At 45.3% G+C, this 26,064-nt stretch overlaps 1 protein-coding gene across 1 annotated transcript in view; it reads left to right on the forward strand.

The window, feature by feature from the left end:
• The window catches only part of MGRN1 (mahogunin ring finger 1), a 180,203-nt gene that overhangs the window by 91,204 nt on the left and 62,935 nt on the right, over positions 1-26,064 (forward strand). The window contains exons 7-8 of the mRNA XM_030212140.1: positions 13,058-13,101; positions 15,262-15,309. Of these exons, the coding sequence (XP_030068000.1) occupies positions 13,058-13,101; positions 15,262-15,309 (92 nt within the window). The remainder of the gene's footprint in view (positions 1-13,057; positions 13,102-15,261; positions 15,310-26,064) is intronic.

Raw genomic sequence — 26,064 nt, forward strand, 5'->3', positions numbered from 1 at the left:
ATGTAATAAATCATGACACTGGCCTTTCCTGAACTGACTTTATTAGATAACTAGTAAAAAAAGGCCGGTTTCTTAACGCAATGAAACGGGCGCTAGCAATGTAATGAGTTCCTGCCATTAATGTTTCCACGGTTGTATTCTGAATATAATTGTTGTTTACATGTGTAAGATTTCTTTATATACAATATTTTTTGTGTAAACTGTGTTACAATGTGGTAAAAGTTTTCCTTGTTCAGGCCCTTCAATCAGTTTAACAATCACATTAGAAGAGCTTTTTACTCCTGAGAATGCAACATACATTTGCCCATGTGAGAGACTGAGAGTGACAGTGTAAAAGAGAGATACACAGAGTGATTGAGTGAGTGTGTGTGTGATGTCTGTATATGTGTGTGAATGACAAAGTGATTAAATGTTTGTCTTCCCTTCCGTTCTATGCACTTGCCTCCACTGATGTTCATACCTCCCTGTATATGATTGTTTGTTAGAGATTCAATCCACTCCACTTCCCTCCTCCAAGTTCCGTTCTGTCTGATTGGTTCTTCATTCCTGTGTCATCGCGTTTGTTTGCTTGGCAACTATGCAGCGTTCCGTTTCCTCGATGTGAGGGCAGGGACAGTGAGAGCCGATGAAATGCTGAACTACAGACTTACGAATCCTACACTGCCACAGTGCCACAGAGTCAGCTTCAAAATGTTGGAGGTGCTTTTTATTATATAGGATGTATTTAGGATTGTCCGAGTTCTTTAACTAAGCAGCGTTTCCTTAGCATCAAGTCTGTACCATCCTGGACAAGTGGGTGTTATCACTTCCTGCCAGCAGATCAAGGTAGAAAAACTGATCTTTTCTCAGTGACATCACCAGTATAACCTGCTGTGCTCAGTGGAAAGCTCTAGTATTTCCTCTACCTCCAGCAGAGAATGTCAGGCTGTTGTTCAGGTCCCTGGCCTAGCTCCCAGCTGCAGAAGCTGATGTATTTGGCAGGAACGGTGGCCATTTTGTGTGCAGTGTTTCTTCTACTGCAGCAGACATAGAGGCCGACTGAGTTTTGGTTAAGATGTCAAAACTGGCCCAAAATCCTTTCTGCTAGGTTTTGGCCAAAAGGCTATGACCATGGTTTTAGTTTTGGCCGAAACTGACTTTGTGTTTTTGGTGGAAGCCGAAAACCTGTGCTTTGTCCTTAACCTTTCTCTCTCCACTGCAACTGTCACTGACACCTTCAAGCACGCCGTAGTCACACCTCTCCTAAAAAAACCATCACTTGACCCTACCTGCCCCTCCAACTACCGCCCCATCTCTCTCCTACCCTTCCTCTCCAAAATACTTGAGCGCACCATTCACAGCCGCTGCCTTGATTTTCTCTCTTCTCATGCCATCCTCGATCCACTTCAATCCGGTTTTCGCCCCCTTCACACTCGACAGAAACAGCACTCTCTAAAGTCTGCAACGACCTGCTCCTTGCCAAATCCAGAGGCCACTATTCCATCCTCATCCTCCTCGATCTATCCGCCGCGTTTGACACTGTCAATCATGATTTACTTCTTGCCACACTGTCCTCTTTTGGGTTCCAAGGCTCTGTCCTCTCCTGGTTCTCCTCTTATCTCTCCCACCGCACCTTCACGGTACACTCTCATGGATCTTCCTCCACTCCCATCCCACTATCTGTTGGAGTCCCCCAGGGATCTGTCCTTGGACCCCTTCTCTTCTCAATCTACACCTCTTCCCTAGGCTCACTGATCTCATCTCATGGTTTTCAGTATCATCTTTATGCTGATGACACCCAGCTATATCTCTCCACACCAGACATCACCGCGGAAACCCAGGCCAAGGTATCGGCCTGCTTATCCGACATTGCTGCCTGGATGTCCAACCGCCACCTGAAGCTGAACATGTCCAAAACCGAGCTCCTCGTCTTTCCACCTAAGCCCACTTCTCCTCTTCCTCCACTCTCTATCTCAGTTGATAACAGCCTCATCCTCCCCGTCCCATCTGCCCGCAACCTCGGAGTCATCTTCGATTCCTCCCTCTCCTTCTCTGCGCATATCCAACAGACTGCCAAGACCTGTCGCTTCTTCCTCTTCAACATCAGCAAAATTCGCCCTTTCCTCTCTGAGCACACCACTCGAACTCTCGTCCACGCTCTCATTACCTCTCGCCTTGACTACTGCAACTTACTCCTCACCGGCCTCCCACTTAGCCATCTGTCCCCCCCTCCAATCCGTTCAGAACGCTGCCGCACGTCTTATATTCCGCCAGAACCGATATACTCATATCACCCCTCTGCTCAAGTCACTTCACTGGCTTCCGATCAGATACCGCATACAATTCAAGCTTCTCCTCCTTACCTACAAATGCACCCGGTCTGCGGCTCCTCACTACCTCTCTACCCTCATCTCCCCCTATGTTCCCGCCGTAACCTCCGCTCGCAGGACAAATCCCTCCTTTCAGTACCCTTCTCCACCACTGCCAACTCCAGGCTCCGCTCATTCTGCCTTGCCTCACCCTATGCCTGGAACAACTTCCTCAACCCCTACGCCAAGCCCCCTCCCTACCCATCTTCAAATCTCTGCTTAAAAATCACCTCTTCAATGCTGCATTCGGCACCTAACCTTTTGAGAAATATAGTATGCCCCCCAATCTATCTGCCCTATCAGATTGACTCTACATTTGTCTCTTAGATTGTACACTTGTCTTTAGAATGTACACCTGTCTTTTAGATTGTAAGCTCCTTGAGCAGGGACTGTCCTTCCATGTTAAATTGTACAGCGCTGCGTAACCCTAGTAGCGTTTTAGAAATGTTAAGTAGTAGTTTCTCTTCCTCAGCCCCCTCCCCTTCCCCTCAGGCCTATCTTACAATCCCTGGCAATGTAGGCGTGTAGTCAAGGCAGGAGTGATCCCCAGTCGATCCTGCCCATGTTGGCTCTGCTCTCAAAATGGCTGCCATGATCTCTAGTGGCAGTCTCGCAAGACTTCTACAAGAGATCACAACAGACATTTTGAGAGTAGAGCTGACATAAGCAGGAGTGACTGGGGGGATCACTCCTGCCCTGAATATACCACTAGACCACCCGGGATTGTAAGGTAGTAAGGCGGGGGGGTCTACTTTTTGTATTCTTTTTTTTTTTTTTTTCTTTTTTGGTAATATGTTTACAAATAATGCAGTTATGATCTTGCATAGCACTTTATATGGTAAATAGAGTGCTTCATACAACAGTTTAACAGGGATTTAAGTGTGTGAATTTGGGATGACAAGCTTCTTAGGAATTAGCCTCTTTGTGGAGACATAGCATCAGCTGTCACTCCAAATGTGGTGCAGTCAGCCATTGTAAAAGCATTGTGGCTTTTAGTTTTTCATTAGCTAAGTCCATGTGTATGGAGGCGCTTGGGGGTAAACTATGATCTTTCATTATTTAAATTATAATACTCAGAGCATGGAAATTCTTTAGAATCACCCAAATAGTATCCAAGCAGTTAGGTATAATGATGCAGTGTTTTAATCAAACTTGTGGCATGCAGAAGCTAGATTCTATGAGAGAGGAACCTGCAGTGATTTGTTTTCAAGTACAAGTACTGGTGAGCATATAGTATTAGTGGGGAAATGATATTACAATGAAGTGCTGAAAAAAAATGAAGTTTATATGTTAGAAAATAATTTGAGAAATTTATTGCTCTTGAAAGTAATTTTTCAGAGCAATATAGTCCTCTCATTCAGTGACATCAATGCACTTTTTTAATTCTGGATTCTGCATGAGGCTGGTATGATGTCTGCAGTGTAGATCAGTGTCTGGACTCCTTTATCCTGTTTTAGTAAGGATCTGTATCATGCTTGTCCTTAATCAGTTTTATAACTAAATACAAAAAGGGGAAACATTTCAATGCTATTCGCTTGTTACTTGTGCCCAGTTTGAATAAGAATAAAAAGCTGGTAATCATGATATTTTTGTTACACGTTCTCAGAGTTCTGTCTCAGGACATTTAACTGATATATCTGCATTGACTTGGGAACTTAAATGTTCCAGCCTTGTTGAGAAGTCCTTGTTAAAATTGCTTGCCCAGTTGTCAGCCTGTGCTTGCAGTTCTGAGACTCGAGTAGCCTAGTGGTTAGTGCAGCGGACTTTGATCCTGGATAAGTGGGTTCGATTCCCATTGCAGCTCTTTGTGACTCTGGGCAAGTCTCTTAACCCTCCATTGCCCCAGGTACAAAGTAAGTACCTGTGTATACTATGTAAACAGCTTTGAATGTAGTTGCAAAAACCACAGAAAGGCGGTATATCAAGTCCTATTTCCCTTTCCCTGTGGGTTTAGCAGATGGCTGCTGACTGCAAGCTTTGACGGTCACCAGTGAGCCTCATTGACTGTGTGAATGTGAACCAATTTATTTCGGCTGGTTTCTTTTTATCATCCCTGGGGTTGAACCCTGTTTGTCTGTGGCATCACTGCTGGTTAAGCAGGCTTTAACCACAGAATCTGAGTCCCCTTTTTGTGTGTGAGAGGGCCTTCGGACCTCTGAGGGACCATTGGGGGTCTCCTCCTTTGGGGATATGGGGGACCTCTTGGACTCTCCATTGCCCCAGGGTTCAGATTCTGAGGCTGATCTCCCGCTTTCTCCTCTCCTAGATGAAATTTGGCCTGCTATTCCCAGGTACTCAGCCCCTCTGTAATAGCACTGTTTAAGCTCTATGCTGGTGTCTTCAAGGGACTGAGTTTAGTTTGCCAGCAAATGTGTGGTGGGACACTGCTAGAAAAATTCTAAGTTAATCTCGCTAGTCAGCATCCACACTGAGATCCATCAGATGACATCACTCAACTGTGAGAATCCAATGACCTGCTTTCCTCAGAGAACACCTGCTACAGGTGAGTAACTTTGCTTTATCTCCTTTGGAGATTTGTTTCGGTGTACTTCCTGGGGAGTGCTGCCTTTTGGATGGAGGTGTGTGTTTTTGTTACAAAAAAAAAAAATCTTTGTGATACAGAGCTCTCTTTGTGGAGAGTAGACAAGGAACCAGAGGACGTTGTACAGCTCGTTTTCAACAGCAGATTCTTTGTGACTGCTCTTGCTGTTTGAAGCAGCTGCTTCCTTGGCAGCTCAGCGTTCCTGCGCATTGTGTGAGATTTTGAAACCATGGGAGAGAAGGGTTAGGGGAGATTTGTTGTTTTTTTTATTCTGTTTAATTCTTTCTGCTTCTCATGTTCATACTGACTCTGGGAGGGACTGCACAGCTAACTTCTAGGCTCCATAAGAATACTGTAGTTCTCAGTCTCCACCCACCTTTTGGTAGGAGTGCATAACCCATCCGTCTAGGACAGTCTGGAGGGACTAAAGGAAAGTAAATTAACAGATAAGGTCAAATTTCTCCATATAATCTCAATACATTTAAACATAAAAATTGGCTAACGAAACATGAAACATAAATTATTAAATCTGTAATACACATATTCTCCGAGGACAAGCAGGCTGCTTGTTCTCACTGATGGGGTGACGTCCACGGCAGCCCCTCCAATCGGAATCTTCACTAGCAAAGTCCTTTGCTAGCCCTCGCGCGCCCTGCGCGGCTGTCTTCCCGCCCGAAACCGGCTCGAGCCGGCCAGTCTTCTTTCGTCCGCACTCGGTACGGTCGTGTTTTCGCCGTGTCGAGCCCTGGAATGTCGACCTCGCGCGTCCTTTGTCTTCGACGTGTTGTTTTTTCTTCGGAAAATCTTCAAAAATTGTTGGGAAGTGCTCCGGAAGCCCCCTCGGGTTTCGTTTTGCCCCTTCCCGTATTTTCAGACTTTGCCCCGGTAAGTTTTCTTTCGTCGTCGGGGTAGGCCTCTTTTCGGCCTCGGTCGAGATTTTTCTCCCTCAAAGTTTTGGTGCTCAATTTCGTCATTTCGGATTTTGATTTCGCCGGCGTGATTTTTCCGCCCATGACATCGAAGCCTTCCAGCGGCTTCAAGAAGTGCACCCAGTGCGCCCGGGTTATCTCGCTCACTGACAGGCACGTGTCGTGTCTTCAGTGTCTGGGGGCCGAGCACCGCCCTCAGGCCTGTAGTCTGTGTTCCCTTTTGCAAAGGCGGACTCAGGTAGCGAGATTGGCCCAGTGGAACGTTTTGTTCTCGGGCTCTTCGTCGGCATCGGCACCGGGGGTATCGAGTGCATCGACGTCTTCAGCGTCCAGAGCTTCATCCTCGGCCGCCAGTGCATCGAGTGCATCGAGGCATCGGCCCTCTGCATCGGCGCCGAGACATCGGATAGCTGCATCGACGTCGGTGGTACTGGGACCTCGTCTGCTGATGTCGTCGGACGGTGATGCATCGTCGGGAGTGCAGGTGAGGGCTGTCCATTCCCCTGCTGGTGGCGGTGAGCCTTCGGGTGGGTCTCCCCCTACCCTGAGGGCTCCTGCGGTACAGCCCCCCCGAGACCGACCTCCTTCGGCCTCGGCCCCGAGGAAGCGACGGCTGGATTCTACGTCCTCCTCGTCGGTATCGGGAAGCTCCGGTGACATGCTTCGTTCCAAGAAATCGAAGAAGCATCGTCACCGGTCCCCTTCCCGTGTCGGTACCGAGAGCTCTGGGTCGCCGAGGGAGTCGGCACCCAGTAGGCATCGGCACCGAGAGGACCGCTCACCCTCTGTTCAGGAGGTGTCGATGCGCTCCACTCTGGACAGCCCGGAACAGCCTCCACGCCCGGAACAGGTTCTGACGTCGACGCCTGCATCGACTTCCATGCCTTTCTCCGCAGCCGCTCTGAACGAGAGCCTCCGGGCCGTTCTCCCAGAGATCCTGGGGGAGCTGTTGCGCCCTACCCCTCCGGTACCGGCGGTGCTTGCGCCACCGGTACCGTCGAGCGTGGCGCCGGCTGGCCCATCGCCCGAGGTGAGGTCTCCGGCGTCGGTGCCGCGTGCGGTGCCGGCTGCCGTCGCCTCCCAGGAAGGCTCCCCGACTACGTCGGCGGAGGGAGCTTCGCCGATGCGGGCGAGGGAGTCTACCTCTCGACGCCCCCATCGTGGACGTGGCTCCACGGAGTCGAGTCGGGCACGGTTGCAGACACAGGTCCGTGAACTTGTGTCTGACACCGAGGGTGAGGCCTCGTGGGAAGAGGAAGAAGACCCCAGATATTTCTCTGACGAGGAGTCTGAGGGTCTTCCTTCCGATCCCACTCCCTCTCCTGAAAGACAGCTTTCTCCTCCTGAGAGTCTTTCTTTCGCTTCCTTTGTCCGGGAGATGTCTACGGCCATCCCCTTCCCGGTGGTTGTGGAGGACGAGCCCAGGGCTGAAATGTTTGAGCTCCTGGACTATCCTTCTCCACCTAAGGAAGCGTCCACTGTTCCCTTGCACCATGTCCTAAAAAAGACATTGCTTGCGAACTGGACAAAACCCTTAACTAATCCCCACATCCCCAAGAAGATTGACTCCCAGTACCGAATCCATGGGGACCCAGATCTGATGCGCACTCAGTTGCCTCATGATTCTGAAGTTGTGGATCTGGCCCTAAAGAAGGCTAAGAGTTCTAGGGAGCATGCTTCGGCGCCCCCGGGCAAGGACTCTAGAACCTTAGACTCCTTTGGGAGGAAGGCCTACCATTCTTCTATGCTCGTGGCCAAAATTCAGTCTTACCAGCTCTACACGAGCATACACATGCGGAACAATGTGCGGCAGTTGGCGGGCTTGGTTGATGCTCTCCCCCCTGAGCAAGCCAAGCCTTTTCAGGAGGTGGTCAGGCAGCTGAAGGCGTGCAGAAAATTCCTGGCCAGAGGGGTGTATGACACCTTTGATGTTGCGTCCAGGGCCGCTGCTCAAGGTGTGGTGATGCGCAGGCTCTCATGGCTGCGTGCCTCCGACCTGGAGAATAGAATCCAGCAGCGGATTGCGGACTCGCCTTGCCGTGCGGATAACATTTTTGGAGAGAAAGTCGAGCAGGTGGTAGAGCAGCTCCACCAGCGGGACACCGCATTCGACAAGTTCTCCCGCCGGCAGCCTTCAGCCTCTACCTCTACAGGTAGAAGATTTTTTTGGGGAAGGAAGACTGTTCCCTACTCTTCTGGCAAGCGTAGGTACAATCCTCCTTCTCGACAGCCTGTGGCCCAGGCTAAGCCCCAGCGCGCTCGCTCTCATCAGCAGCGTGCGACTCAGCAAGGCCCCTCGGCTCCCCAGCAAAAGCAAGGGGCGAGCTTTTGACTGGCTCCAGCAGAGCATAGACGACATCCAAGTGTCAGTGCCGGGCGACCTGCCAGTCGGAGGGAGGTTGAAAGCTTTTCACCAAAGGTGGCCTCTCATAACCTCCGATCAGTGGGTTCTCCAAATAGTCCGGCAAGGATACACCCTCAATTTGGCCTCAAAACCTCCAAATTGTCCACCGGGAGCTCAGTCTTACAGCTTCCAGCACAAGCAGGTACTTGCAGAGGAACTCTCCGCCCTTCTCAGCGCCAATGCGGTCGAGCCCGTGCCATCCGGGCAAGAAGGGCTGGGATTCTATTCCAGGTACTTCCTTGTGGAAAAGAAAACAGGGGGGATGCGTCCCATCCTAGACCTAAGGGCCCTGAACAAATATCTGGTCAAAGAAAAGTTCAGGATGCTTTCCCTGGACACCCTACTTCCCATGATTCAGGAAAACGATTGGCTATGCTCTCTGGACTTGAAGGATGCCTACACACACATCCCGATACTACCAGCTCACAGACAGTATCTGCGATTTCAGCTGGGCACACGTCACTTCCAGTACTGTGTGCTACCCTTTGGGCTCGCCTCTGCGCCCATGGTGTTCACAAAGTGCCTGGCTGTAGTAGCAGCAGCACTTCGCAGGCTGGGGGTGCACGTGTTCCCATATCTCGACGATTGGCTGGTGAAGAACACGTCCGAGGCACGAGCCCTGCAGTCCATGCAGATGACTATTCGCCTCCTGGAGCTACTGGGGTTTGTGATAAATTACCCAAAGTCCCATCTTCTCCCGGCACAGAGACTCGAATTCATAGGAGCTCTGCTGGATTCTCGGACGGCTCGCGCCTATCTCCCAGAGGCGAGAGCCAACAACTTGTTGTCCCTCGTCTCGCGGGTGCGAGCGTCCCAGCAGATCACAGCTCGGCAGATGTTGAGGTTGCTGGGCCACATGGCCTCCACAGTTCATGTGACTCCCATGGCCCGCATTCACATGAGATCTGCTCAATGGACCCTAGCTTCCCAGTGGTTTCAGGCTGCTGGGGATCTAGAAGACGTGATCCACCTGTCCACGAGTTTTCTCGAATCCCTGTATTGGTGGACGATTTGGTCCAATTTGACTCTGGGACGTCCTTTCCAAATTCCTCAGCCACAAAAAGTGCTGACCACGGATGCGTCTCTCCTGGGATGGGGAGCTCATGTCAATGGGCTTCACACCCAAGGAAGCTGGTCCCTCCAGGAACGCGATCTACAGATCAATCTTCTGGAGTTGCGAGCGATCTGGAATGCTCTGAAGGCTTTCAGAGATCGGCTGTCCCACCAAATTATCCAAATTCAGACAGACAACCAGGTTGCCATGTACTACGTCAACAAGCAGGGGGGCACCGGATCTCGCCCCCTGTGTCAGGAAGCCGTCAGCATGTGGCTCTGGGCTCGCCGTCACGGCATGGTGCTCCAAGCCACATATCTGGCAGGCGTAAACAACAGTCTGGCCAACAGGTTGAGCAGGATTATGCAACCTCACGAGTGGTCGCTCAACTCCCGAGTGGTGCGCCAGATCTTCCAAGCGTGGGGCACCCCCTTGGTGGATCTCTTCGCATCTCGAGCAAACCACAAAGTCCCTCAGTTCTGTTCCAGGCTTCAGGCCCACGGCAGACTGGCATCGGATGCCTTCCTCCTGGATTGGGGGGAGGGCCTGCTGTATGCTTATCCTCCCATTCCTCTGGTGGGGAAGACTTTGTTGAAACTCAAGCAAGACCGAGGCACCATGATTCTGATTGCTCCTTTTTGGCCGCGTCAGATCTGGTTCCCTCTTCTTCTGGAGTTATCCTCCGAAGAACCGTGGAGATTGGAGTGTTTTCCGACCCTCATCACGCAGGACGAAGGGGCTCTTCTGCATCCCAGCCTCCGGTCCCTGGCTCTCACGGCCTGGATGTTGAGAGCGTAGACTTTGCCTCTTTGGGTCTGTCAGAGGGTGTCTCCCGCATCTTGCTTGCTTCCAGGAAAGATTCCACTAAGAGGAGTTATTTCTTTCTATGGAGGAGGTTTGCCGTCTGGTGTGACAGCAAGGCCCTAGATCCTCGCTCTTGTCCTACACAGACCCTGCTTGAATACCTTCTGCACTTGTCTGAGTCTGGTCTCAAGACCAACTCTGTAAGGGTTCACCTTAGTGCAATCAGTGCATACCATTACCATGTGGAAGGTAAGCCGATCTCGGGACAGCCTTTAGTTGTTCGCTTCATGAGAGGTTTGCTTTTGTCAAAGCCCCCTGTCAAGCCTCCTACAGTGTCATGGGATCTCAATGTCGTTCTCACCCAGCTGATGAAGCCTCCTTTTGAGCCACTGAACTCCTGCCATCTGAAGTACTTGACCTGGAAGGTCATTTTCTTGGTGGCAGTTACTTCAGCTCGTAGAGTCAGTGAGCTTCAGGCCCTGGTAGCCCAGGCCCCTTATACCAAATTTCATCATAACAGAGTAGTCCTCCGCACTCACCCTAAGTTCTTGCCAAAGGTCGTGTCTGAGTTCCATCTGAACCAGTCAGTTGTCTTGCCAACATTCTTTCCCCGTCCTCATTCCTGCCCTGCTGAATGTCAGCTGCACACATTGGACTGCAAGAGAGCATTGGCCTTCTATCTGGAGCGGACACAGCCCAACAGACAGTCCGCCCAATTGTTTGTTTCTTTTGATCCCAATAGGAGGGGAGTGGCTGTGGGGAAACGCACCATATCCAATTGGCTAGCAGATTGCATTTCCTTCACTTACGCCCAGGCGGGGCTGGCTCTTGAGGGTCATGTCACGGCTCATAATGTTAGAGCCATGGCTGCGTCGGTAGCCCACTTGAAGTCAGCCTCCATTGAAGAAATTTGCAAAGCTGCGACGTGGTCATCTGTCCACACGTTCACATCTCATTACTGCCTGCAGCAGGATACCCGACGCGACAGTCGGTTCGGGCAGTCAGTTCTTCAGAACCTGTTTGGGCTTTAGGATCCAACTCCACCCCCCGAGGGCCCTGTTTGTTCTGTTCCAGGCTGCACTCTCAGTTAGTTGGTAAATTTTTTAGGTCAATCTCAGTTATGTCCTCGCCGTTGCGAGGCCCAATTGACCATGGTTGTTGTTTTGAGTGAGCCTGGGGGCTAGGGATACCCCATCAGTGAGAACAAGCAGCCTGCTTGTCCTCGGAGAAAGCGAATGCTACATACCTGTAGAAGGTATTCTCCGAGGACAGCAGGCTGATTGTTCTCACAAACCCGCCCGCCTCCCCTTTGGAGTTGTGTCTTCCCTTCTCTTGTTTTGCTACATATGAGACTGGCCGGCTTGAGCCGGTTTCGGGCGGGAAGACGGCCGCACATGCGCGCGAGGGCTAGCAAAGGACTTTGCTAGTGAAGATTCCGATTGGAGGGGCTGCCGTGGACGTCACCCCATCAGTGAGAACAATCAGCCTGCTGTCCTCGGAGAATACCTTCTACAGGTATGTAGCATTCGCTCTACTTATGTATCGTAACATCTTCATCAGAATTAAAAACCCAAATCAATTATATAAAAATGCCTGTAGAAAATCCAATTTGAATTAATCTTTTTTTTTTTTTAACATTTTTACGCCTGTGTTTACTAAGCGGCACTATGGGCGCATTAGTGTTTTTTAACACGCATAAATGGGTTACACGCATTAAATGCTAACATGCCCATAGAAATGTATAGGCGCATTAGTATTTAACATGCCTTAAATTTACAGGCGCATTAAAAACGCTAATGCACCTTAGTAAACATACCCCCTAGAGACTTCTGCGGTAGATCTTGTTGACGTCTGACTCTTAGACATGTGAATTTTCGTTTTCATTGCTATTAATCAACCACTTACAATGGTCCCAAAAATCCTCAATCTAATCCCCTTTCTATCTCCCCTTCACCTACACGCTTCCCAGTCATGCTAACTTGAATTCAGGTGATACTTACCTATCCTTTGTGTCACTTTATCATTGGTGCTGCTGTGTCCCTGGTTAGTTTCCAAAGCTTAACCTTAAGTCTGCATTGAGTTATTTGTGTGGAATTGACCAGTTGCTATGTAGATCTGTAAAATTTGAGTTCTGTAATATAATATACTAGTAAAAAAGCCCCGTTTCTGATGCAAATGAAACGACGGGGGCTAGCAAGGTTTTCTTCAGAGTGTGTGGGAGTGTCCCTGCCCTCTGCCCTCTCTCCCTCCCCCTCCCCCCTCTGAGTCCAGTCCTTCAGTGTTAAGTTTCCTGCTGTGCTGTGTTTGTGTTACAGAGAGAGTGAGGGCATCTCTCTCCTCCCCCCCTCTGAGTCCTTCACTGTTACAGAGAGAGGGATTTCGTGCTGTGCTGTTTTCCTTCACTCATGGGGAAACCGGATATCTCTGGCGCTTCACACATCCGGCTGGAGGCTTCATAGAACGTTGGGGTTGCCTTTTATATATATATATAGATATTTCTGTTGCTGTGTAATTTTTTTTTTCTTCTCATAATTCTTAAATATCTAAAGGAACTCTTTAGAGCAGGTGTTTTTGTTGTTTTTTTGTTGTTTTTTTTTTTTGTAGTTGTCCATTCCCATGAAGACCTTTATTTTTACTCTGAACCAGTATAGGTACTAGAAGTGTGCTCTAATTTGTAAAGATAATGACTTTTTCTGTAACTCAAGCAGCAAGGCAATAATATAGTTGCACCCTGGCGGGTACATTGCAGATTTTAATAGCATCCTATTAACACTGAGTATTTATGCAATGAATGTTTGCCTGGAACTTTAGTCAGATTTAATTCGTTCTTTGCCAAGTGTTTTAGGCAGTTACTGCCAAAAAGAGCTGCAACCCTGGATAATTTTCCTTTTTGACTGATCCTGGATGTCAAGTGAGAGATGTTGGTGCAGTCAGACGCCTCCAGTGTCAGCTGTCGTCTGTTTTTCTTTTTTCCAGAAATCACAGGACATGCTCATGTTGTTTTGGCTGCATTTGAAAAAGTAAGTGATAGACAAACCTGTCCCAGAGCAGGGGAAGGACAGACCATAGTTATTTTATAATATTAGATGCATGCATTACCGTACATTCAGCTAATCTTTTGGGTTTTAAAAGGCTGTTAAAAATATTTTAACAGATTCGTTGGACCAGTATTAACTGATTTTGTGTTATATGGGTAGATAAAATAATTTGGGTCTAAGTCTGGGAATTTGAATATTCAGTAATTTATGAATCAGATATACATATTAGATATTTTATTAACTTTTGGTTTGTGTAAGTGGTTTATGATTACTGTGTTTAACCTGTTTCTAGTTTTAACTAATTATTTACTACATTTATGTAGCTGTGTACGCCATTTTGTTTTTTGCAAAAATGGATTATGAAATGCAGTCAACAACCTTTGGGTACCTTTGTTCAACAGGAGACAGTCTTCCAAGGTCACAGAAAGTGTCAGTTGAAGTGTTCTTCATGCCTACCAATTAGTAGGCCACTCTTTCCATTAAGAGGACAGTTTTTAAGCCATCTGTGGTGACGTGCATATATATGTAATCTATACTACCTTCACTGAAATGCAGAACCAGGGCCAGTCTTAGCAATTTCGGGGCCCTTTGCAGACCAGTATCCTCCCCTCCCCGTCCCTTTAACCAGCCCCTCCAAACAACACAGATATTACCTTGATTTTTTTTTTTTTACAGTACCCTATCCCCCCCTTCCCTCCCTCTCTCCTACCCACCTATCCCAGACCTCCTTCCCACTACCCCTCCAGGCACATACTTGAAGCAGAGTCCGGGGCAGTAAAGATTCCCAGTCTTTCCTGCCTGCTGCTGGTGCTGACTCTCATATCTTCTTTAAAATGGCTGCTGAGACGTTCCAACGGCGGCCTCGCAGCCATTTTTAAAGAGCGATGTGGCAACAAGGGGGTCAGCGCCGGTAGCGGGCCGGAAAGACTGGGGATCTTTCCTGCCACAAAGATTCCTCTAGACCACCAGGGCGGCTTCGGGTATGTCGCGGGAGAGCACCCTGCGGCTCGGGGAGGGGAAGTAAGGAGTCAGATCGTGGCAATGGTGGGGAGCAAGAGGGAGCAGGAAAGCTAGGACTGGGTTAAGAAGCACTGCTTTATAGAGTAGCTTTGCTTTCTTTGGTCGAATAGCAATTGTTTCCTGTCATTTGGGCTTCTCTGAGTTATGGCACCATCAGCCTTCATTGACAAGTACCTGGGATATTTTTCCTTGTTTTTATACCATCCCTCCTTCCTCCAACTCTGTTCAGCCACTGCAGCAACAGTCCTTAGCCAGGAACTACAAACCACAGCTCCAGTTGGACTTTGTTTAATATGCCACTGGTTATTAACACTGTGTGATAAAGCAACCCTAGCCATATCCAACAGAAACCCTGATTGAGGAATTGAGCCCAGGTCCTCCATATGATAATGGACATCATTGGGTTGGCAGGCCATGTATGGTTTTAATCACACTTTTATAATAGTCTTGTAGACATGAACCACAAGTAAGTGCTCTTCAGAGATGAATGATACAGTGTGAAGGAATTCTAGATAGGTGGATTTTGGAAACAGATATATGCAGTGTCAATTTATACTCATTAGCGGTTCTTTGTTGGATTTGCATGTATATTTATCAAAATTTTTCTTTGAGGAAATGATTGCTTAAAGTACCTTGGTAGAACAAGAGTGGTGATTTTTACAGTTGCACATAATTTTTCATGAAGCTTCTTGGGATGGGCAAGCTATATTTACATCATGGAGCTCTCCAGCATAGATGCTGATGAGGTTTTGTCCCCTCCCCCCCCCCCCCCTAAAAAAAAATCCACAAAAATCTACTTTGGTCTGCTGGAAGTTAATCGTGCCTCCATACTTAAGTCCCTGATTAACAAATAGGTGTTAGGTTTTACAAGCTTTTAGTCTTCAAGTTTTTTGAAAATTTGTGAGGTCACTGCTGAGTTCAGGCATTATGAAATCAGCAGGCTAGTCCACAGATTTTTAAAATGTTCAGAAAGCTGACATCTTCATCAATCAGTCGGATGTGCCAGACAAAATGTGTGTGCGCGCCATAGCATGGCACATGCCCTGAGAGCTACTTATCCTGTTCAAAAGTTTTTATATGGATATTCACAGACCTAATCTGACCTGTTTTTTTAATTTCCAGCACATGGATGGCAGCTTCTCAGTCAAGCCTTTAAAACAGAAACAAATTGTGAGTACTTATTGTTTTTTCAGCATTCAGAAAATGGTATTTGGTTGAAGCATCCTCTGCTGGAGTTTTGGGAAAGCAACAAAGACAGTTAAAGAAAAAATTTTAAAGGTGCTATTTAGGTAAAATGGCTGGACTGAAATTGCTGCCCTCAATTATGGCTAAAAGTCCTGCGGGTTATCTAATGCATGTATACTGGTTTCCCCCCCATACTTAGCTTCATTGATAACTCAATTTTGCTTCCTCACATTCCCTGCATTCCTGTTGTGTTTCTGTTTAACTGTTCCTTCTCACAGCTCGGCAAATCTTGAATCAACCCAGTATAGTGCATTCTTTTTTCTTGGACCTCTATTATGGCGTGTGTTGCCTATTTTATTATAATTAAAATAATCACATATTAACATGCAAAACTGCTCTGCAAACTCATTTGTTTACTAAAGTGTATAGTGGTCCCATCTGAGAGGAGACTATGCAGTTGGCACCTCTTCCTACTGTCGCTTTCCAGTTCATGATTTCTGCTTTCTATATGAATATGGCATTCCTTTCTAATCTCTCAAATTTCTTGTTAACCCCATTGCTATATAAAATGAAGGGTTATAAATTGGAATAAAAATAAGCATAGACATAATTTTAGCCTCATTTAGAGCATGGCATTCTTATGGGCATATTTAGGTCATACTTTAATTTTCAAATGTAATGCTATATGAACATTTAACACATCTACTTTGCATTTGCTGATTTTCAAACAAAAATGTGTAGTTTCCCATAGCAAATATGTGTAACGTGCATGTGTTGAAACCACCTTCATATGAATAGCCATAATGGTGGGTTACTCTATCTGGGTTTAAAAAAAAAATTGTGGACAAGTTCTGGAGAAAAAGTCCAGTGTCTGCTATTAAGATAGGCATGGGGAGAGCCACAGCTTGTCCCTGGGATCAGTAGCATGAATTTTGCTACTATTTGGGATCTGTCAGGTACTTGTGACCTGAATTGGCCAATGTTGGAAACAGGATACTGAGCTAGATGGACCATTGGTCTGACCCAGTATGGCTATTCTTATGTAACCTAATACAGAATAATTAACCACAATATGCAAAGGTGTGGTGACATTTTGATGACTGTAAAAAAAAAAAAAAAATTAGAAAAATAAGGTAGGGGAGTTATCATGAAGGTTAAGCCATCTTGTCGGGGGGGGGGGGGGATGTTTAAAGCTGGGTGATGGAAAAGTCAAAACTGCTTAGCGGAAGGTTTGGTGTGGTGGTGAATTTGTCAAAGGGTTTGCATTTTAGGGATAAGGAGGGGGTTGTTTGATGAAGTTGTGTTTGTATATTAATTTTGATGATAATGCATGCAAACACAAACTGAAATGGACTCCCCCCCCCCCCCCCCCTTTTGAAAAAAAGGGAGACTATAAAGAAGTACAGTTCCAGAAAGAGAGACAAATGCATTTCTTCCTGTATTATCCAAAATTCAAACTAGAGGAGACACATTCTGGTCTCAACATTTTAAAATTGAATATTTTTCTTTCTGTATTTTGCTATCTGGGCAATTTTTTTTAATCTTGTTTGTTCTAGTCTCTCCTTTAGCTTTCTTCTCCCTCCTCCTATTGTCTTTCCTTCCTTCTCTACAGCTATTATTGATACTTGTTTTTCCCCTTTCTTTCTCCTTCATCTTTCCACTTTGTTATATTTTGGCACATATCCGTTGTGATAAATCTATAGATTGTTTATTGCTTTTACCAGGACCTGTTGGACTGCTCATTTATTTCTTAAGGGATGTCATGGTCTAGATATTTACTCCTGCTGTTAAGTTTCCCTATGGTCTCCATGATGTACATGTATAAGTGGTAGGAATCTTATGTAATCTAAAATTTATCGTTAAGTGCTTAAAAACAGCTACAGATATTCCTGAGTATACCTGCCAGACACATTTCAATCTACATTGTTCCCACATCCCTATTTCTGTGAAGAAAGGTCCAATGTGAATCCTTTCATAAACGGTGCAAACTCTGCCACTCTGTCTATGCACCAACCTCTATTCTTGCACTGTATGTGCCAGCAAAGGCTTTGTCCTCAAAATGTAAGAACTACAGGGGAGCTGCTTGGGATTGAATTGTTATGCTAGGTTGTTTGGTCCTCTTTCCAGTGAAACCAATGCTGACCTGTTCTCTTGAAACTATGCATTTATACTCCAGCCTAGCTGGCCAGTAATAGGGCTTCACATCCAGTAAGCCCATGTTCCCTTCAGATTTGGGCCTAGAAAACCTCTCCCACTTAATACAGGGTGTGCTTATGTCAGATGAAGCTTTGCATATTGAGAATGCAGATTTTGGTACCCTACATGCTAAAATGCTGAAACAGATATAAAAACCATGGCAACCCATTCACTTTCAGCATGTTTCTGAATTGAACTTTTTATAGATGACTATCTAAGTTCTTCTTTCACTCAAGAACATCTACGCAATACCATATTGTATTATACTTTACCATGTATGCGCCTTAATGTAATACCATTTGTAATTCTCTACCCGGAAATGGCGATCGCCATTACGTGCAAATTGGTGGGAAAATGTGGGATACAAATGTTACAAATAAATAAAATAAATAAAATGTTTATCTGTACTGCCCAAGATTAAGCATATCTGCCCAATGCTGCAGATCTTTATGAATATTAGTTATAACAGTTATAACAAGGTGAATATTAGTTATAACAAGGGTTTAATTAAGCCAAAACATAGTAACATAGTAAATGACGGCAGAAAAAGACCTGCATGGTCCATCCAGTCTGCCCTACAAGATAAACTCATATGTGCTACTTTTTGTGTATACCTTACCTTGATTTGTACCTGTCCTTTTCAGGGCACAGACCGTGTAAGTCTGCCCAGCACTATCCCAGCCTCCCAACCACCAGCCTCGCCTCCCACCACTGGCTCTGGCACAGACCGTATAAGTCTGCCCAGCACTATCCCCGCCTCCCGCCACCGGCTCTGCCACCCAATCTCGGCTAAGCTCCTTAGGATCCATTCCTTTATGTTTATCCCACGCGTGTTTGAATTCTGTTACCGTTTTCATTTCCACCACCTCCCGCGGGAGGGCATTCCAAGCATCCACCACTCTCTCCGTGAAAAAATACTTCCTGACATTTTTCTTGAGTCTGCCCCCCTTCAATCTCATTTCAAATTAAACAGATTAACAGGAATGCTAATATCAAGGTACACAAAGCCAGAAGTAGCCATCTTAAATTGTTTCATACACCATGGTAAGATAAGTGACACACAATGGAAAAATGTTCAACTTTTCCACGTTAGTCCTGTAAGCCCAAAACCTCCCCAAACCTCTGTAACAGCTGCATAGGCGGTCGGTGGCCCAACTGTTTGGGGAGGCTAAAGGGGGGCGGGTTAGGGGGTGGGGCCAGGGGTGGAGCTTAAATCCATAAATGTCTGATAACACACAGAAAAAATAAATAAATAAAAATAAAAGTCACAATTAATACCTTTTATTAAATTTAGATATTAGCTATGTATCATATGTCAAAGAATAAAGTGGTTGCTCAAAGCACATACTAACCACAATCTCTCAACTGCAAAACACTATGCACAACTTTGTGTAAAAACACACTCAGAACCTTACTGTACCATAAATATTACACTGGGCAGAACCTAATACACCAATATACCACCCATACGGAAAATGCAGACTGTCAACGATATGAAACAAGGGATCATAATATATCACAATTCTCATGTAGAGCCACAAAACATCCTAATTCATGTTTAATGTGGGATAAAATGCCATACATAAGTATATAACTATAAACTTTTAATGTTGAGCACCTGATTCTCAAAGTGAACATATTCCAAACACTATAATGAAAATAAAATGATTTTTTTCTACCTTTGTTGTCTGGTGACTGTGTTTCTGATCATGCTGGTCCAGTATCCAATTCTGCTGCTATCTGTCCTCTTAACTCCGTTTCCAGGGCTTCCTTTCCATTTATTTCTTTCCTTTCCTCCTTTCTTCTTCATTTCTGGTCCTCAGCTTCTGCCTATTTTCTTCATCCATGTGCAGTTTTTCTCCTCTCTTCCTTTTCCCTCATCTCATCTCCTTCCTCACTTTTCCCTCCCCTCCATCCATGTCCAGCATTTCTTCTCTCTCCCCTCCTCTTCCCCTGCCCTGCCCTCCTCTCCCCCTGCCCTGCATGCACCCATGTCCAGTGACCCTCCTCTCCCCTGCCCTGCATGCACCCATACCCAGCGTGACCCTTGGTTCTCTCCCCTCCATCCACCCATGCCCAGCGACTCCCTTCTCTCCCCTGCCACCCCCTCCCAAGTTGTTCCGCTAATTCTCCTCCCTCCCTCCGGATCCTGACTCTTCGAATTCTTCAGGGCAGGCAGTTTTGCCTGCCCGCTGCGAGCGCTGACTCTCCCCTGCTGGCGCTGCTGGCGTTCGCGCATCAAAATGGCCACCGAGACTTACAGAAGTCTCGCGAGGCCTCTGGCAGTCTCGGCGGCCATTTTTAAAGTGCGAACGCCAGCAGCGCTGGCAGTGGGGCGGGCAGGCAAGACTGCCTGCCTCGAAGAATTCGACGAGTCAGGTTGGTTACCGGATCCGGAGGGAAGGGGGGAGGGAGGAGAGCCAGCTGGGTGCGAGCCTGCTCCAGCACACCACCGTCGCTTTGGCTGCCTCCTATACCGGGCGCCTATGAACAGCTGTATCAAAGCCAAGTCTGATGAATGCAACTGTTTAAGAAATAACAAAACATCCTGTATATTAATGGACACCTTGGTCTTGAATCTTGCAATTTGTAGGGAGACTCAAACAGCTTGTGCCAAAGGTTTAATTGCCATTTCAAACAGCAAATGTGATAAAGGATAGCCTTACCTTGTACTGTATAGAATCGGGAAAGTTGTAGTGAGTTCTCATTGACCAAGATATTTGGCAATCAGTAAATTTCTCAGGGAACACTAACACCTTCAATACAGGAAATATGGTCATGTTAACCAATCAAATGCTTCATTCATATCCAAGACCACTGTTGCCCCGCTACTTTATTCTGTATTGCTGGCTGCCATATATTCAATAATCTACACCCTGCCTTTAAAAAAATGGTCCAGGTGGATATTACAGGACATTAGCCATTCCAGGCTTTCTTGTAAAATCTTGACCACTCTTTTCATGTCCACTTTTATGTATCACTTTAATAATGCATTAAAGAACTTTAACTTTGCACCAAATTACTATTTATGCTGCACTACGCATACTGCACTGCTTACTGTCTAAGCTGCACTGCTTATACTATACTGCATATACTGTACTGCTTACTGGATAAGTTGCACTAATTATGCTGCACTACGTTTACTGTACTGCTTATATTGCGTTTACTGTTTAAACTATGTACCGCTTACTGTTTAAGTTGCACTGCTTATACTGCATTGCTTATACTATACCGCATACACTGTATTGCCTAATGTTTAAGTAGTACTGCTTACACTGTATTGCCATGCTGTACTGCTCATACTATACTGCTCATACTGCACTGCACTGTTCATACTGCCTACTGTCCGTACAAAAGTTCACTCACTAACACCTTCAAACACAACCAAACAACACGAACCATAGCTAACATGAACACCAAAAAAAAAATACTCATAATTTACTTCCTCTTCCTAATCTAAAATATCGAGTCACTGAATTTTGAACTGTAACCCACTAACGCTCCCTAAACAACGAACACTGATATGAGCCCCAGCAAATTACTATTCCTAATCACCTACTATCTCCTCCTAATCTACCACGCACCCACAAACCCTATCATAGACAACACCACCCACACAATTCACAAATCACCCATACAACCCATGTGCAACATGCCTACCAACCACGATCACCATCAACAGGAAAGAATGAAAGGACTTAACAAATGCACACATCCAGAAGATAGACAACTGATAAAAATTAACACTACCTCGAATCCAACCGATCACTACTAGCAAATACAAATAGGATACATCAACGCCAGATCGGCAGTCAATAAAACCATGACACTAACCGACTGGATCACAGATGACCATCTCGACCTCCTCCTTATCAGCGAAACCTGGATCCATGACCCCAAAGACCCTATAATCTTAGAGCTCTGTCTGCCAGGATACAAAATTACCCACTGGACAAGAGAAGGAAAAAGAGGAGGAGGTATAGCAATAATCTATAAATCTCAATTCACAGTCACAACAACAGCAGAATCTATTCGCCCCCCAACTCGAAATAGCCTCAGTCAGAATTAACCACCCCAACCTACATGAACACCTAAACCTAATCCTATTCTACAGACCCCCGGGCAATTGGCAAGACTCACAAATGCACTTTCAAGATTTCATATTGAATACTTGCTTGTCCACCCAGAACCTTATCATAGCAGGTGACATCAACCTTCACCTTGAAGATACTAACTCAAGCAATGTACGCGAATGCAAAGACTTCCTCCAACTATGGGAGCTCCACTGGCCAAACACACAATCCACCCATAAAAAAGGACATACACTAGACATCATCACCCACAAATTCTCATCAGATCCAAATCTCACAATAACAGACACAAAATGGACAGCCAGACCATGGTCTGACCACTACAGTGGTAACCTCTCCCTCCACTGGAGAACTAAAAAGACACAACAAAAACAACAAACCTACACTACGAGAGGCAAAATAGACCCACCAATATTCTGGCAACTTCTTTACACCGAGGAATGGACAGCACCTACAGACTCATCCCAGTTTCTTCAAGAATGGGATAACAAATGCAGAACAATACTAGACAATATAGCACCACTTCAAACCAGAACCTCACACAGAAAGAACTCAATACCATGGTTTAATGAAGAATTGAAAGAACTAAAACTCAGGTCAGAAGACTAGAAAGAGCATGGAACAAGAAAAAAGACGAAAACACACTCAGACTGGAAACAACTACAAAGAAAATATAAATACGCTATCAGACAAACTAAAAGAACATATTACAAAACCAAAATAGGACCAAACTACAAAGATACACACAAACTCTTCTCACTCGTAAACAATCTCCTAAACACCACTACAGCCACCTCCAACAACACAGAAACCCCATCAGCAATCAATCTCGCAAATCATCAGGAAAAAATCATAAATCTCAGACGCTTGATACCTACAAATACAACGGACTACACAAACATACTTGAATGTCTAGACCCGAAACCCGGGGAATGCCCAGTAGACCGATCATGGACCAACTTTGACAAGCTCTCATCAAAGGAAATCTCACATTGGCTCGGAAATACGCCAAATCACAATGCAAATTAGACATATGCCTTAATAGTCTAATAAGATTCGCACCCCAACAATTCAAAACAGACCTCACGAACCACGTATATCACAGGCTTCAAAAAGATGCTAAGAAGAACACAATGGACTTAACCAACTACCGCCCAGTAGCATCTATCCCACTCATAACCAAACTCATGGAAGGCATAGTGACGAAACAACTCACTGAATACCTAAATAAACACTCAATCCTGCACGAATCTCAATCAGGATTTCGGACAAACCACAGCACAGAAACTGTTCTAGCAGCCGCAATGAATTCATTCAAACAAGCAATCGCAACTGGTAACAACATACTCATCCTACAGTTCGACTTGCCTTTGACATGGTTAATCATGAAATACTATTACATATACTAGAATACTTCGGAGTAGGAGGCACAGTAATCAAATAGTTTAAAGGATTCCTAACCACAAGATCATACCAAGTAATAACGAACGCAGACAGATCACCCCCGTGGACACCCGAATGTGGAGTACCCCAAGGATCCCCCCTATCACCAACCTTATTCAACCTAATGATGATACCGTTAGCCAAACTGCTAGCCAATCAAAACCTAAATCCTTACATATATGCAGACGATGTCACTATCTACATCCCGTTCAAACATGATCTAAATGAAATCACCAACGAGATCAACCAAAGCCTCCAAATCATGCACACCTGTGCGGATGCATTCCAACTAAAACTTAACGCAGAAAAAACACAATGTCTTGTACTCACCTCCCAACATAACACAAAAAACTTCTCTACCATAATCACACCACACTGCTCTCTTCCAGTCTCACAAAACCTGAAAATTCTCGGAGTTACTATTGATCAAAACTTCACTCTCGACACCCACGTGAAGAACACGACGAAAAAGATGTTCCACACCATGTGGAAACTCAAAAGAGTAAGACCATTCTTCCCGAGATACGTCTTCCGCACCCTGGTACAGTCAATGGTAATAAACCACCTGGATTACTGCAACACACTATATGCGAGCTGCAAAGAACAGACTATCAAAAAACTCCAAACAGCCCAGAATACTGCCGCCAGACTCATATTTGGAAAAACTAAATATGAAAGTGCAACACCCTTAAGAGAGAAACTGCACTGGCTCCCACTTAAAGAACGCATTGCGTTCAAGATATGTACAATTGTACACAAAATTAATCACGCAGACGCCCCGATCTACATGCTGAACCTAGTGGACCTACCTCCCAGAAACGCCTCAAGGACATCCCGCAAATTTCTCAAGTTGAACTTCCCCAGCTGTAAAGGACTAAAATACAAGCTGATGCATGCCACTACCTTCTCCTACACGAGCACGCAGATATGGAATGCTCTACCCACAGCCCTGAAATCAATTGTCGAAACATAACTTTCGCAAATCTCTGAAGACACCCTTCTTCAACAAGGCCTACAACGAGAGCCAACAGCTTCACTAATTCACTTTCCCAACCGAACCAGTTAGGAAAATCCACTTCTACTATCACCCGCCTAATCACTTCCTCTTTCTTCCCTACTTATCTCTACACACTACTAACTGTATCTGATATTTTGTAATGACAATGTCATAGCAAAACCATGTAAGCTACATTGAGCCTGCAAATAGGTGGGATAATGTGGGATACAAATGCAATAAATAATGATAATAATAATAGGGCAGTATAAATAAATGTTTACTGTATTTTTATTCTTTTGAATGGGAACAGTAGTAATCTGTCAGCTCATCAGGGTGTATTGAATAAAATAGGAAAGATTAAACAACTCTTCTAAGATGGGTCTATTTCCACTTTGATTTTTTAAAATAAATATTATATAAGACTAGGATGATATGGGTTGGAGGATCATCAGTTGGCCTTACTGGTCAGTCAGTTAATTTGGATGGGGTACAGATTTTGATCTCTATAGAGGTGAGAATATTGGGGATATGATAGATGCTAAGTTGACTATGGAATAACATATTAATATGGTAGTTCAGAAAGTGTACTATCATCTGAAATTAATTAGGCAAAATTACTAGATTTTTGGCACCCACATTCTTTGAAGTGATTATGTAGGCACGATCCTGTACAGAAAGAAAGAAGGTGGTACCCCCATGCACACCAACAAAGAAAAAAAAATGGGGGAAGACCAATGAAATTCCAATTCAAGGATAAGTAGTTTATTAACAACAGTGAAGAAACAACAAGGGCTCTCATGTGTACAGTAATTCAGATAGACTCAAACGGTACATCAAATAGACTCAACACAGTTCTGTGTTTTGACACAGAAGGCACCTGCCTCAGAAGTCAAAAACAATCTTGCTGTGTAGTTGACAATGCAGATATATCAGTCAATGAGTCCCAATAAAATGTTTAGCTGATACACCATCAATATGGACAAGTGATGTAACAACTGTATGGAGAGCCACACACAGAGCATAACCAAGGTACCATGCTTTAATGCTGTTATTTGTGGTTGTGCTCTTTGTGTGGCTCTCCATATGGTTGACATCACTTGTCTATATTGATTCCTTGTTGACTATGATCCTGTCTGATTTTGATTCCGTGAATGGTGTACTTCTGGACCTTTCTGATAGGCAACTTCGTAGGCTTCAAGTATTACAGAATGTAGCAGGAAAACTTATTTGGGGGTAGTTACAGAGAACTTGTGATGCCATATCTGATAAAATCCCATTGATTGCCTGTTAGAAGATAGATTTCAAAATTTTAACATTGGTTTTTAAAATTGTATATGGGTTGGCACCAGGATATTTGAGTCATTTTGTACTGCCTGTGCTCCTGGGAGGAGCTTAAGCTCTGAACCATAATTGAGACTAATGATACCATGACCTTTGGAACTTTGATTACAAAACACTCTGGGGTCCTTTTATTAAGACATGATGGGCCTACCATGCGGTAAAAGAGCACTACCGCAGGATGTGCTGAGGCGTCCCACAATAGTGTTCTGCTTAGCGCCTGCTAAACCTACGCTAGAAAATGAACAATATTCTCCAAAGACAAGCAGACTTATTTATTCCCAGAAGTGGGTGACGCTGATCCGAGTCGCCTGGTCCGATATTTGCCATAGCTGAAAGACAGCTTTGTGGAGCACAAGCCATGTTCCACTGGCGAGTGCCTTTCCTCCCGTCGCACAGACACAATCTCCTTAGTTCTTCTTTTTCTGTGTGAGGTGAAGGTGTTTTTCTTGCCCTTTTTTCATTCACTCGGTCTAGAGAGCTATTTTTTGTGCCTTCTGGATATTTTTTCGTCTTAATAATTGAGCTCCTCTTGTTGGAATTTATTTTACCTTTCCTTTATTTTCTTTAGAGTTGTTTTGCCCGATTCTAAGTTTTGTTTTTCCGTCGTCATTGGGCTGCTTTTAGGCCTTGATTTTGGCCAGGACTTTCCCATTTCTTTTTTTTTACCATGCC

This window comes from Microcaecilia unicolor, chromosome 8 (genome assembly GCF_901765095.1).
Source record: "Microcaecilia unicolor chromosome 8, aMicUni1.1, whole genome shotgun sequence".
Taxonomy (NCBI): domain Eukaryota; kingdom Metazoa; phylum Chordata; class Amphibia; order Gymnophiona; family Siphonopidae; genus Microcaecilia; species Microcaecilia unicolor.